Below are 13,149 nucleotides of genomic sequence, written 5' to 3' on the forward strand. Positions count from 1 at the left end.
CAGGGGGTTGGAGCTGGAGGAGCTTTAAGGTCCCTTCAACCCAAACCAGGCTGGGATTCTATGAACCAGGCTGTACCCCGATGTTCGGAAGACAGCACCCACATTGCTGCGTGCTAGTTCCTTCCCAGCTGTTATTCTCACCTTACAGACAGGGAAAGGGAGTCAGAGGATTGATGTGGGCTTCTTCGGATGCACTTTGGGCTTGGGACAAGCACTGTGCCAACACAGTGGCAGAATCCGGGTGGAAGACACAAGCTCCACGGCCAGCAGATGTGTTGATAGATGAGTCTAACCTGGTTACATGCAATGTGAGAAAACAGCCACGCTGCAACAGAGACCCCTCTCTGCTCCATGCTCAGGGCTGCAGTTTCCTGCACGAGGGAAAGGAAGGGGGGAGCCACCTGGAATGGGGCCCACCAAAAGCTGCATCTGTTGTGGCCCTGTGAGAAACTAAAGCATCTTTCTGTTTCCAGTTCACAGGAAGGGCCATGGAAAAAGACCAAGAACCTGAGAAAGGATTTCAAACAGCATTTCATACAGGCTGTGTTCTACCCACTGCGTGCAGTCGGACCCAACAGTGTGAATGAGGAGTGAAGCTCTGCGCTCACTCTGATAGGAAACAAAACTCACTGAGGAATCTTTATAAAGGTTTGTGCCATTCTTGTGCCTTTCGCATCACATGGGGATGTGTCAAAGGATCATGCTTAGTCGTGTGAGTGCTGAAGAGGGGTCTGGAAACAGTTATAGCAAAGCATGTGATTCCACTCAGCCAGGGAAAAGAAGGAACTGCAGCCTGGAGGTCTCGCCTCTCTTTTATTCTCCTGCCATCTTCTTGCTTCTTCTGACAGCACCACCAGTGTCCCACAGAGCGAGAAAGAAGACGATGAGGGAGGTAAAATGCTGCTGCACAACTAACTGCAGGCAGAGCATGGACCCAAGCCCTCAGCAGCTCAGCTCCACACAACTGGCACTGCAAAACCAGCCGCAATGGCTGGGAAATGGAAGCTGGGCCGTTTGCTCCCCTCCAAAATAACCAGTGTTATAATGCTCATGGCAGGGGTTGGGACTGGATGAGCTTTAAAGACCCTTCCAGCCCAATGTCTGTGGTTCTGTTCTGTGATTCTAGAGGTGCATTTTTGAGGATCGCTGGGGTGTGGGGATCCCGAAGGTGTTGGAAAACAGAGTTACCAGCTCCCAGTGCCCAGGGTCCTGCACGGGGGGTGTAAGAGGCAAAAACGTCTTAAACCACCCCTGCTTTTTCCACATTTATCTGTATCTAAAGAAGAAATTAGCATCTAAATCCTCTGGCACGGAAGAAAAGGTGGGCAGCACATTTCTTTAGGCACATTCATTACCCCAAGCCTGGAGGGCCTGCCCGTCTCCAGCCCTTTCCCATCCCATGTCAGACAAGCTGGCAGCATCAAGAACAAACCATGCCAAAAGCTCATTACTCCTTGAGCTCCACAGAGGGCACCAGCAATGAAGGGAATGGTGAAGGGGATATACAGGGGATATACGGCTCATGGCTCAGAGATTCAGCCTCAGGCAAAGGAATACCCCTCTGCTTGCTTGCACATACTTACCCTGTGCTTATGGCTTTGAGAGCAGAGAAGCTCTGGTGTGAATTACTTGCATGACCTTTCCTGGGTGATGACTTCACAGCTGGCTGCCCACCCCTCAAATCTCACTTCATGTATGCATTGTTTGATCATACAGGTCCTGGCTAAAGACCTCTTTATTTCAGCATGATTTCATCTTCCAACTATTCCAATATCCACTCGTGTAGTGTAGGTTTCCCATTTATAGGTTTCTAATAAAAGCAAATCTTCTTTAAGTGGCTATTACTGGATTTCTCCTTTCAGCCCAGGGATAAGCAGGATTCTGGGCTTTAAAAAGATCACCAGTGGGCTCAATGAGAAAGTGACAACTGAAGAATGTCACAGCCAAACTGCGCCGTGTTCTAATTCCAGCCCCGCTAAGGAGAAGAGCATTTGTCAGATCAGAGCATTCCTCACGTTTAGCACAGACACACTGAAATGAGCGACTCACACCGAGCCTGAGAACGTTCCAGTCAGCTCCAGTTAAGTGCCTGTCGTGGTTTAAGCCCAGGACAGTGCCCCACAAGGTAGTGTCTGGCAATCCAAGGCAAGTTACAGCATCTGGAAACAATGAATACTTTAAAGAACCATAATCAAAGACTTTTAGGACTTTGCTAAAGAAAATTCTGTTTTTATTTTCCTTTTAAAAATGAACCGGAATACAACTCGAGGAAATATCTGTTCATTACATTGAGATACAATAGCTTGAGACTGACTTATTCCCAAAGTGTTCCTTCACGGAGTTATAGTCACATGCACCTTAAATGTTTCCTACAATCCCCACCATATTACACTTCATCACAATACTTACAATAAAAAGGCTAACCTGTAAAGTCTTCAGACACTGACATTTAGAATGAACATCTGCAGTGTGTAAGAACCCCTGAATAGTCATTTGATTGCACCGAGACAGATGTAGGCTGGTAAAATAATAAGGCACAGTTCTCTGGATGGGGAACAGGGGTTAGTCTTTAGCAACACCGACTTCCTGACCCAGTCAGCCCGTCTGCAAGAACTGCATGTGGAGTCCCCCAGTGCAGGGACAGCGTTCACCTACCCAAGACTACTCTGATGGCCCAAGGGTTTTACCTGTTACAGGAGGGTTAAAAAGCTCTGTCAGTGGAGTTTAGAATGCAGAAGGGCTCTTGTATGGGAAGTATGAAGAGTATGTATCTCCCCAAACCCTTATCGAGTTAACAATAAAAATAAAGCCTAAGAAACATCAAGTGGTATCTGTGGGAAGCTCCAAGTACAAGCCCATGATGTCCAGTTTACAGAACTGCCAGGAACCCTCAGCTCCGGGTGCTCAACACCGAATCAACTGGGTTAGAAAAGACCTTTAAGGCCATCGAGTCCAACTGTTACGTCAGGACTGTCAGAGCTCCTGGTTTTCTCACTGAAGCAAAGGCTTCCTGCACAGTGTGGTCTGGATCTCAGCTGGGTGCTGCAGGGAAGCACCGCAGAGTGATCCACAGGACTTTGGCTTCCACTTCCACAGCAGCCTGTGGGATTTGGATCCAACATTTCAGCAGAGATGGTCGGGTGCAGAATCAGCCTTTCGCTTGTCTGGCTAGGATTAGTAAGACATTGCTGAGATCATCATGTGTATGTTTCACAGCCAAAACAGCTATTAGTATTAGACAAGAAAAAATAGAAAGAGCTGTAGTCTGCAGTGAGTATCCCTTTAAAAAGGACCCCAGGTTTAGTTTGGAGGTAGTTTTAAAGCGCGAGTGTTGCAAAGAACCTCTGCTGATAAAATGCTGCTTAAGAAGCTTTCAACTTCATGAAAGTCCTAACAGGGCAGAAGGATTGTAAGGAATTTCACACTGAGCAACACACTCTTCCACCAAAGTCACAGAATCCCAGACGGATTTGGGCTGGAAGGGAGCTTAAAGCTCATCCAGTTCCAACCCCCTGCCCTGGGCAGGGACACCTTCCACTAGAGCAGGTTGCTCCAAGCCCCTGTGTCCAACCTGGCCTTGAACACTGCCAGGGATGGGGCAGCCACAGCTTCTCTGGGCACCCTGTGCCCGCGCCTCAGCACCCTCACAGGGAAGAGCTTCTGTAAAGCTTTCCAGTAAGCCTGTTGTGAATTCTCAGGTCACTGCACAATGGGAGCTCCTATTCAAGCTGGATGGGAAGGATAAAAAACCTCTAGTGAAGAGCATCTCTTGTACACACAGATCTCTAGGATCAGGTCACAGTTGGAAAACAAGCCTCACGTTCAGCAGCTGGTGTTGGTAAGATCAAACCTGCAAAGAACTAAAGGCAGCCTGGCTGGGTCTGTGCCTGCAGCACTGTGCTCCGCAGGGAAGACAACCTTCCCTGTGCCACCCAGCTCCATTAAACCCAAGTTTCTCCCTGCAACTTGGACAGGCATTAACTATTTGGACCCCAGTATAAAAGCAACGTGTATCTGTCAGATGTGATGCTCAAGGTGGCATTTGTTCCAATAAAAATATTGCTAAACCAAACAGGTAGAAATGCAGGCAATAAAGAGAGCATGTTATTTACAACACAAAGACAACAACAGCTTAGTAAACCAGAAGGAACATTGTCAGGAACGTTTAGAACAGAAATGTGATGGCTGTTTCGCTGTAAACCCAAGTAAATGTGCATTTGTTTTGTGCTGATTTCCTAGAACACAGCTGAGGTTCCAGTGGAACCTCACCAGCGCTGGCAGGTTAACAAACCCGCAAAGCAGGGACCACAAAACCAAAAGCTGCTCTGGTGATCTATTTAGACAAGTTCAGTTTTAGACCACTTTTTAAATGACACCATCCAACCACACAGGCCATGGTCCAACCCTCCACACGTGGCTGTGGGCAGCTCCTGTGCTAATTCACAGGGAACACAAGTTAACTGCTTGTAGGGACGATTCCTCAGCTCTCTCCCTACTAGGAGATGGATTAGCTCACATGGAGGGCTCTCCCAGTGCTGGGATACTGCGTCTACTCACTGAAAGCAAACATTTCATAAAGAAATGGGGCTTACTGGAAACAAGGCCAAAATATTCCCTGGCTGATGAAGAAATCCTTTTTAACACAGTAAAAACTGCTGAGGCTGCTTCCTTCTCCTCCTCACCTACTATGGCTGAACAGACAAGAGCCCCAGATTAGCAAAAGAGCTAACTATGCTCTTGATTTTAAAATGCAGTAGTCCCCAGTAAGAAAGATCTAGTCTTACACATACACAACTCATTGCAGGCACCTTGTGCAGTCAGGTTATGCTGAACACATTTTCTAGGTAAAAAGGAATTAGTTCTTGCCAGCGAATTACTTCAGCTACAGCTTTACAGCACCAGCCTTAAGTGAGGTTACTGTGTGCCCACTGGAGGCTCTCTCATTAGAAGTTACCCTCTAGCAATTACTTCCCAGAAGTCACAAGAGAAGGGTTAGTTCTACATTTGGCATTTTATACATGAAAACAGCTTAGAACCAAAATACTGTTCTGTGTTCCTAAGAGAAGACCTGTTTGCACAGCTCCTAGCACACCAACACTCCACTGCCTCCTGCCAGGCTCAGACACCACCATCACTTTATGCTCTCTATACAAAGTGCTTTCCTATGCGTCTTTCCTAACAAGCTATTGCTCCTGAAAGGTTTCTTTCTCCTCACTCACCAGGTATATTTTGTTACTAAATGCATAGATAAAGGGCAGAGGAGGAAGAAGAATGTTTCTGGCTTTTGAAAACGTGCCACATCTATTAGCAATTCTACTAAAATCAATGGTATCTGCTGCCACTTCCCCCCAAAATCCACTTCCCCAATTCTCCATTCAAACAAAACTTTGCTAAACCCATCAAAAGAAAAATATACCAGTCATGTATTATTATGAAGTGAGCCATGAACATACAATAAACCCTGGTACTACTCTGCTGCACAGATAAAGGCTAGGCTGTTATTTTACTATTATTACTAAGCTTATTGACCTTACACTCATAAAACAGAAGACCTCAGAAAAGCCACATACATGAGAGTCTCCATTGAAACAACAGCCTTGGAAAGTCTGGAGCTTTGGCTCTGTCTTTCTGATGTTTTATACAAGTCTCCACCCAGCATTTCACCAGTGCTGTAATTAAACAGAGCAGAGGAGAAAATGCAGCCCCATCTTCTCAGAGGGAGGGTCTTGCATGGAACATGCGGTCACCTCATTTTAAAAATCCCCCTGATAATCCCTTTTTTTTTACATTGAAAACCTGCTACAGAGAAACTCACCCAATTTAAAACCTTCTGGTCAGAAAAGCTCTACATTGTGTTTAAAATTCCATGCAGGCACCTGGCAAGAGATCAGATGGCTTTGCAAATGGACTCGGGCCATGTGGCTGCAAGAAGTAACAACCCGAACAAGTTGTGCTGTTGTCATTACAGGTCACGCCACCTTTTCATGTTCTGGGAAGATAAAGGAAGAGGAAATACAAGCTCACAGATTTCAAGAATGAGAAAACACAGACATGTCTCTCTCTCAAGGACCTGAAGGAATATGATTAGAAATAAAGCAGTTCCTCCCGTGGCGTGTTTTGGTTTGGATCCACCAGTTCTTGCACCTTCTCAATCTTTTCCTGGTATTCCACAGATTAGGCTTAGATTTCAGAGCATGCTTCCAGCTATTAGGTGTGCCCCTTCATTCCCAGTTTCTATTTACAGCCCTAGGCCTTACAAACTTGTACTGTCTGATAGGGGTGGCATGTTTGCTTTGTATTAAAAGAGCTCCATGTAATGCAAAGGAATTCACTCTATAGGTTAAAAAATAGACATTAAGCTGACCAGAATCTCAAAGGGGTGTATAAACCAGCTCTTTAAATTCAACATTTTTGGTTTGGGAACAACACAGGAAAACAAACACACGCACCTGACAGAACTGATGCTGAAAAAGTGTAAATCTGAGCTCCAAAGAAACATGTAATTGATTCATTAGCCCACACGTGGGATGGACCAGTCCTGATCCTGAATTCCCCTCCCAGTTTCCATACACTTCTACAGGAAATAAACTGTAGAGAAGCTGTTAGTTGGATTGAGCTATATCCCGTGTTTCAGGGCATTTCTATGCTCCTTTGGAGAAAAAAAAGTAATATTCAGACGATAAAACTGCAACACCAAATTCCTTTGGTGTCTACATCCCATGGTAGCTTTAAAAATCTCAGTCAGGATAGATTGAGGGGAAATCAGTGCAAAGAAATTAAATTCTTTAAGCATAAGTTAGCAGTTTGCAAGTAAGTTCCTAATGCATTACATGAACACACTTGTGCTTTTGACAACTGATGTAAAAACTCTCCCCAGAATAAAAAGAGTTCAGTTGGAGATGAACTGAAACATGTATTTTAAATCCACTTCCCTTGCTGTCTTAAGCAAAGGAATCTGTTACACTGTCCTGATTAGAATCAGTTTGATTTCTAACCCAGCATTATTAAATAGCGTGTCTGCCAAACTGTCATTTTACTCAACAGCTTGAGCTGACCTACCCAGTCAGGTAATATATGCACCACATTGTGAGTGAAACAGTTGGATTAAAAGTTAGCCCTTGAAATGCATACATTTTGATGGAGCTTTCTGTAGTTGAGATTTAGCCTCTAATAAAAAGTAAATCCATTAAAAACCTCTGCATTTAACTTCCTTACACATTATTAACAATTAAAATACAAGGGATGTATTCTGGAAATGCATCATTTTCCATTAGCTGACCAGTTTGGGTAGCACAGTACATAGAGGTATACCTCCACTGGAGTCAGTGGTTAAGTTAGCCCTCAGCTTGTTGGCTACTCCAACCACAGGAGGCAACTTGGAACCTATTCCTGTGAAAGAACTTGTGTAGTTAGAAATCCTCTTAGTGGAGGGTTTGTCAGTGCTGGGTGGTTTGGGCGTTCGTTTACAAATCCAAGGGTGCCTTAAAGCTTGACCCGGTGTCATGCGCGTGGAAGGATCCCAGCTGAGACATTCCTTCAAGAACTCTATAAACAAGGGATCATCACAACCTTTCAGTGCTGTCACCCAGTCTTTGTTCCCTGGAGCACCTCGGATTTTACCCCGGCGCGATCGACTCCCATTAAGGGTCACTCTTCCATCTGCATGTGTAGTCACAGTGCAGTAGCGAGGATGACCCTTAGAGTTGATGAAGTTCTTGGCTCGCTTGGATTGATCCAAAAGCTTCTGAGGTGGCATTCCAAGAAGTTCCATCATACAAGCCAGTTGGTCTCCCTCATCCTCTCCGGGAAAGAGAGGGTATCCAGTCAGTAGCTCCACCAGAATACAGCCAAAACTCCACATATCTATGGGCATCCCATAGCGACTTCCCAAAATTACCTCTGGTGCCCGATAAAATCGAGACTGAATGTACGTGTAGACTCTTTGGTGCTCAAAGCAGCTGGACCCAAAATCTATAACCTTGATTCCACTCCTCCCTTGCTGTTTTAGGAGGATGTTTTCTGGCTTCAAGTCACAGTGTATGATTTTGTTTCTATAAAGGGCATCCAAACACTGCAGGATTGAGTGAGCAAACTTGCGTACCAGTTGGATACTGAAGCCCTGAAACTTATTTCTTTTAATCAGCTCGTACAGGTTCATACTCAAGAGTTCAAACGTCATACAGATGTGGTTCCGAAAGGTGAAGCTTTCCAGCATGTGGATAACATTCATACTGCCTGTTTTATCCTGCTTCTTCAGATGCTCCAGAATGCGGATTTCTTCTGCTGCTTGGCGATGGAATCTCTTTTCATTGCGCACCATCTTTAAGGCTAAGTGTTGGTGGAGTTTGTGGTCGTAGACTTTAGCAACTTGTCCAAAACTGCCTTTGCCAATGATTTTGAGAACTTCATACCTGTAAGCAAGATGGTCGTGGGGCACGTGAATGTAGCTGCCTTGTTCGTCATCGTAGCCTCCGTTGTTGGGGCCACCGATTACCCCTTGCCTCTTTTTTGCAGCTGGACCCACAAAGTATATCTCAGAAAAATTAAATATCTCTTGCTGTTCATAAGCAGACAACTGATGTTTGTACTGTTTGACAGCTTGCTCTGGAGCTTGGGAAATGGCTTTATGTGCTTTTGAGGAACCACCACTACCTTTCGAAGTGCTTATGCTCTCTATGCTTTTATCTTTTGTCAGTGAAGGAAGAGATCTTTCCGAACTAGTAATTCCCGTAGTCTGAAGGGTGCTGCTCCTTCTGTTCCCAGAGTCCTCAAATAATTGCTCCACTTTGACCTGACTTCCAGTCAGAGAGTGATCCTTCATCGCAAGTTTGTTGCTAGAAACCTATAGATGAGAGAAGAGAAAAAAGAAAAGCTTTATTTTACCATTTAAAGCACAGACTAAGAATAAAATCAACACCGTGTAAAACATCAACAGGTTTTGCATTTCTATTAGGAATGAAGGTAAAATGCGTGCCCTAAACTCACTTGAGTTACAAGCATAGTTATAGAAGGGTACAAAGAGAGAATGCAGCTTACTAAAACAAGCACCAATGTACTTTTAAGTCCATAAAGGGTAAACCCTGGACAGTCAGACACTCCACAAGGACACAGTACCTATCTCTCCTAGTATGCTCCAGTCAGCAAACAGCCGGGGAGTAGCTATGTTTAGCTCGAACCGTGGGTGCAGCAAACACAACCAAGGACAGATGCAAGCTGCACCTGTCTGAAACATGCAATGTAACATCAATGCACAGAGAAGCATCAGGAATAGGGCAGAGACAAGTGTGCCAGAGGAAGACAAAGAAATGAGAGCAGGTGACATGAGGCTGGTGGAATGGGCTGAGCGAGGAGCAGAAGGGTGACAGAGCAAGATGAACCACACTTAAGAGTAAGTAAGTGGGTTTTTTTTGAAGGGGAAATACCATCATATCCACAACTCCATTGAAAATCATGAGAACCACACAAGTATCTTAAGACAGACTTTGAATAATTGAAACCTCTTACTCCAACTTAGTTGACAGTAGTCTGTAACCACTGCCTCTCACCGCCATATATTAAGCTATTTACATCTGAAATGAGCATATCAAAGGCAAGAAAAGCACTGTGAAATGACTCAGAGTGTTATTTTTACAGTCTAGTAAATGCTGAACTCCCTGCAGCTCTGCTCCTTACTATAAGAGCAGTTATCCCCCTTGTCTACTCACTGATGCTCCATGCTGATCAACAGCAGAGAGGTGGTGTCTTATCCCATGCAACCCTGCAGAAGCCATGCCTTAGAGGAGCAACATCTGTTTTCCATTTTGGCCTTTAATCTAAAAATAAAGACTTGAGGCACATGCCAAAGCGAAGCCCTGAAAACCAAAATAACTACAGAGGAATCGAGCAAAAAATATAAATAAACCTGCAGATCCACAGCAATAAAACCAAATTCCTTTTTAGTTACATACAATCCAACATCTCGGCACACTCGGTAAATAAGGGAAGTGAATGTTCTTGCCAAAAACAACTACACACATCTCTTAAAGAGTCTGTTTGTTGGTGCTGCCTTGAAATGTTAACTCTTGCTCGCAAGCCCCCCAAAAATGGCATTTCCTGCAGAAGTCAGTCCTTATCAATGGTGAGTAGGGGCTGTCGGATATATCCTAACAAGTTGCACTACTCTGGGCCCTATCAACCCCAAAAATACAGTACACTGGAAGGGACACGCCTTTCCAGAAAGCCTGAGAGACAAAAACAAAGCCCAACCCTGGTAGCTTCGAATAAACGCCTTTTTCTCGGAGCCTGGCTGAACCTCTGAGATAAGAATAACATATGTTCAGAGCTGCCTAAAAGACTATTTAGTCCAGCAGACTCCAACAGAGAGTGTGGAGAGAAACATAAGCACAGAACAAGGTTCACACTTGTTTGTTTTCTGAAGTTTTCATGAGGGGGGACAGGAGAGAAGGGGAAAACCAAACCAAACCAAGCCTGTCCTATAGTAGAAGCCCAAAAAATGGTGTTAACAGTCTGAACATCATCAGTTGTAGCAACACGATGAAGTGCTCAAGCCCTGCAACCAGTGCTACATCAGCAACTGCTGTTGCTAATGCTGCTGTTTGTAGCAAACATTTGGTACCTTTGAATCCCTAAATAAGGGCGGGATTCATAATTCCATTTGTCCTGGAACTCTTTCTTAATGAGGAAACTACAGCTTGGGATCTCAAACCCAACTCAACAGCCACTCAAGCAGCAAGAACTCCATTTTCATCCTCAGAAGACCAAAATCATTTGCCACGTGACAAGGAGACACAAATATAGATCAGTCTTAACTTGAACTCAGAAGAGCTACACTCAAAGTCAGATGACTTCTGGGGACCACGAGCTTTCTTTCAACAGCTTCTTTTTACAAATCACAGGCTGCACAGGTTTTGTTTTATTGATAAAGTGCTATTTGCAGCCAAGAAATTCAACTGACAAAAAAGATTCTCACATACTTACAGAACTATTTTAACTGAGAAAGAAACATTTAACCCAGTTCCCACACAACTGGTTTTGCACAAGCGCATTGGTTGTTTTCTGAATTAAACAAACTGAATTAAAGCCATGTACTCTCAAAGCAGAGATGTTTGTGTTCTCTTATAGCCGAGATGAAAAGAATGTACAGCTGCAGACATCAGAACCCTTGAACTGTCATGGAACATTACATTGTAATAACAAAATCTTGCATGAAGGAAAACAAGTATCACTTCTTTCCAGATATTTTCGCATTAAAACTGAGCACCGTGGTGTTCATCCTTGCACGCTTCATCTCACTTCCTGCTCACAAGATACCACTAGGGTTGTATTTTTATGATGTGTCATCATGGCCAAACTAAGCACTTTATAATCCTTAATCTTGCCTTAAGAAGTAAACAGGCTTTATGGACAAAATACAGATGAAGAGTGGGAAGCACAATAGTCACAGAGTTATAGTTATATTTGTATTTAACTAGATAGTTCCATTCCGGTTTCTGCTTGGTTATGAACAACTCAAGTTACACCATGACTTAAAAACTGCAGCTTAAAAGTTGCCACGTCCCTGCAAAAAACCCCAAACAACCCACTGCTCTTCAAACTCCATTACTCAACAAATCTCTGTATTTCCTCTGCTCGCTCTCAGTATTGCCAAAAAGGGAAAACACAGACCCATGCTACTGAGTTTGCCCAGTGAACGGCATGGACCAAGCTAATATCTGCTGCAGTACATTCCCACGAGGTGATGATCTTCAAATGCTTCTGACTCGGTGAAGAGTCTATTTTCACTTCTTAGAAAGTGGGGTTTTTTTAAGCTCAAGGTTCTTCGCTTCTGCCAGAATTCAATGAGAGCCAAATCACGTTTAAAAAGCATATAAAGGTCAGATCACTGTACAGCTAAACATGAGCACGAGTGCTCAGCTGAAGGGAAAGCTCTCGTAACTCCACATCTGCTGAGGAAACAGTATGCTTACGAAGAAGCACGTTAACACCTTCACTCCATAAAGAGCTCTTTTGCTAGCAAGCAAAGCAGCAGATAATGGCAAAGTTTTCTGAGGAGAAAGATACTTTTGTGAGATGTTTGGCAGCCATGCAAACCCACACTGCTCCTCCTACTGTTCCCAAGTACTTATCTCTCTGCATTTTCATGAGGGAAGCTAAAATGGAACCGTGTACGAGGTAAAACAAAGCATCTGTGGATTTACATACTTACCAGCGTACAAGGTGACATGGCACAATGCTTCAACCTTCTGGAAAACAACTGTCTTGATTACAATGGGCTGAGGATAGTAAGATAGGATTTCTGAGGCTGCCTAGTAAGCTCTATGTTGAACACAGTAACACATCATTTCTAGGCTTAGTAAAAGCAATAAGCAATCGTGTTAATAAACTGCTACAAAGCTGCACATCCCACTTTGATTTATTCTTTGTAGAGAGATATCTAACTCCTTGACAGTTCTCACTTCCACACAACACAACCTGAAGACCCAGACGGCTTTAAAATACTCACATTAGCTCTTCCCAGGGCAGGAAGTCCTGCGGGGCTGTGTTCTTCATTTGTAGCCTCTTGGTACCTAATTTGATCTATCCTCATGTAGGAGTCGTACAATCCATCTCCGAACCTGGCTGCAAACGTCCCACACACAAACCAGTTAGTCACAACAATTCACAGCTATACAGACAAAGCTGAAATGTGTCTCAGCACATTTCAGTCTGTAAAATCATCAGTTCTTATTCATTTAATAAACGATATTTAGAATTTAACTGTGTTTCAATACCACAACAGAATGCAAAGCTCCCGAGAAATCTTAATTTGCGAGTCTTTTAATTTAGAGCTTCTTTAAAAATCAGCTTTTGCACTGCAAATACATCCTTAATAAACACCAACAGACACACTGCCCGTTTTCCCTTAAGTAGGATAATCCCGAAGTGGCCTCATGGAGAGGGACAACCGAAAACGAGCGTAACTTGAATACTTGATAGGACTATCCTTTAAAGACGGCTACTCATTAAAAGCGCTAAGAGGGAATTACAGTTCGATTTGCCGCAAGAGGGGGGGTGAAACAAAACGGTCGCGTGCCCGTTTGCACCGTAACTGCGGGCAAATAACCGTTCAAGAACCGAGAAATGCAGCGTTTAACGCGGCTGGCTCCGCAC

The 13,149-nt window shown here is 44.0% G+C and overlaps 1 protein-coding gene across 1 annotated transcript; it reads right to left on the minus strand.

Annotated features, from left to right (window-relative positions):
• Positions 1–7,270: 7,270 nt before the first annotated feature.
• Positions 7,271–12,610, minus strand: LOC104412641 (dual specificity tyrosine-phosphorylation-regulated kinase 3-like). The gene is made up of 2 exons (XM_010023404.1): positions 12,503–12,610; positions 7,271–8,842 (listed from the first exon to the last, which is right to left on the minus strand). Exons 1-2 carry the CDS (start codon positions 12,584–12,586, stop codon positions 7,271–7,273), a joined length of 1,656 nt encoding a protein of 551 aa, XP_010021706.1. The 5' UTR covers positions 12,587–12,610.
• Positions 12,611–13,149: the final 539 nt, after the last annotated feature.

Source organism: Nestor notabilis, unplaced genomic scaffold, assembly GCF_000696875.1.
Source record: "Nestor notabilis isolate BGI_N333 unplaced genomic scaffold, ASM69687v1 scaffold31621, whole genome shotgun sequence".
In the NCBI taxonomy this organism is placed as follows: Eukaryota; Metazoa; Chordata; class Aves; order Psittaciformes; family Psittacidae; genus Nestor; species Nestor notabilis.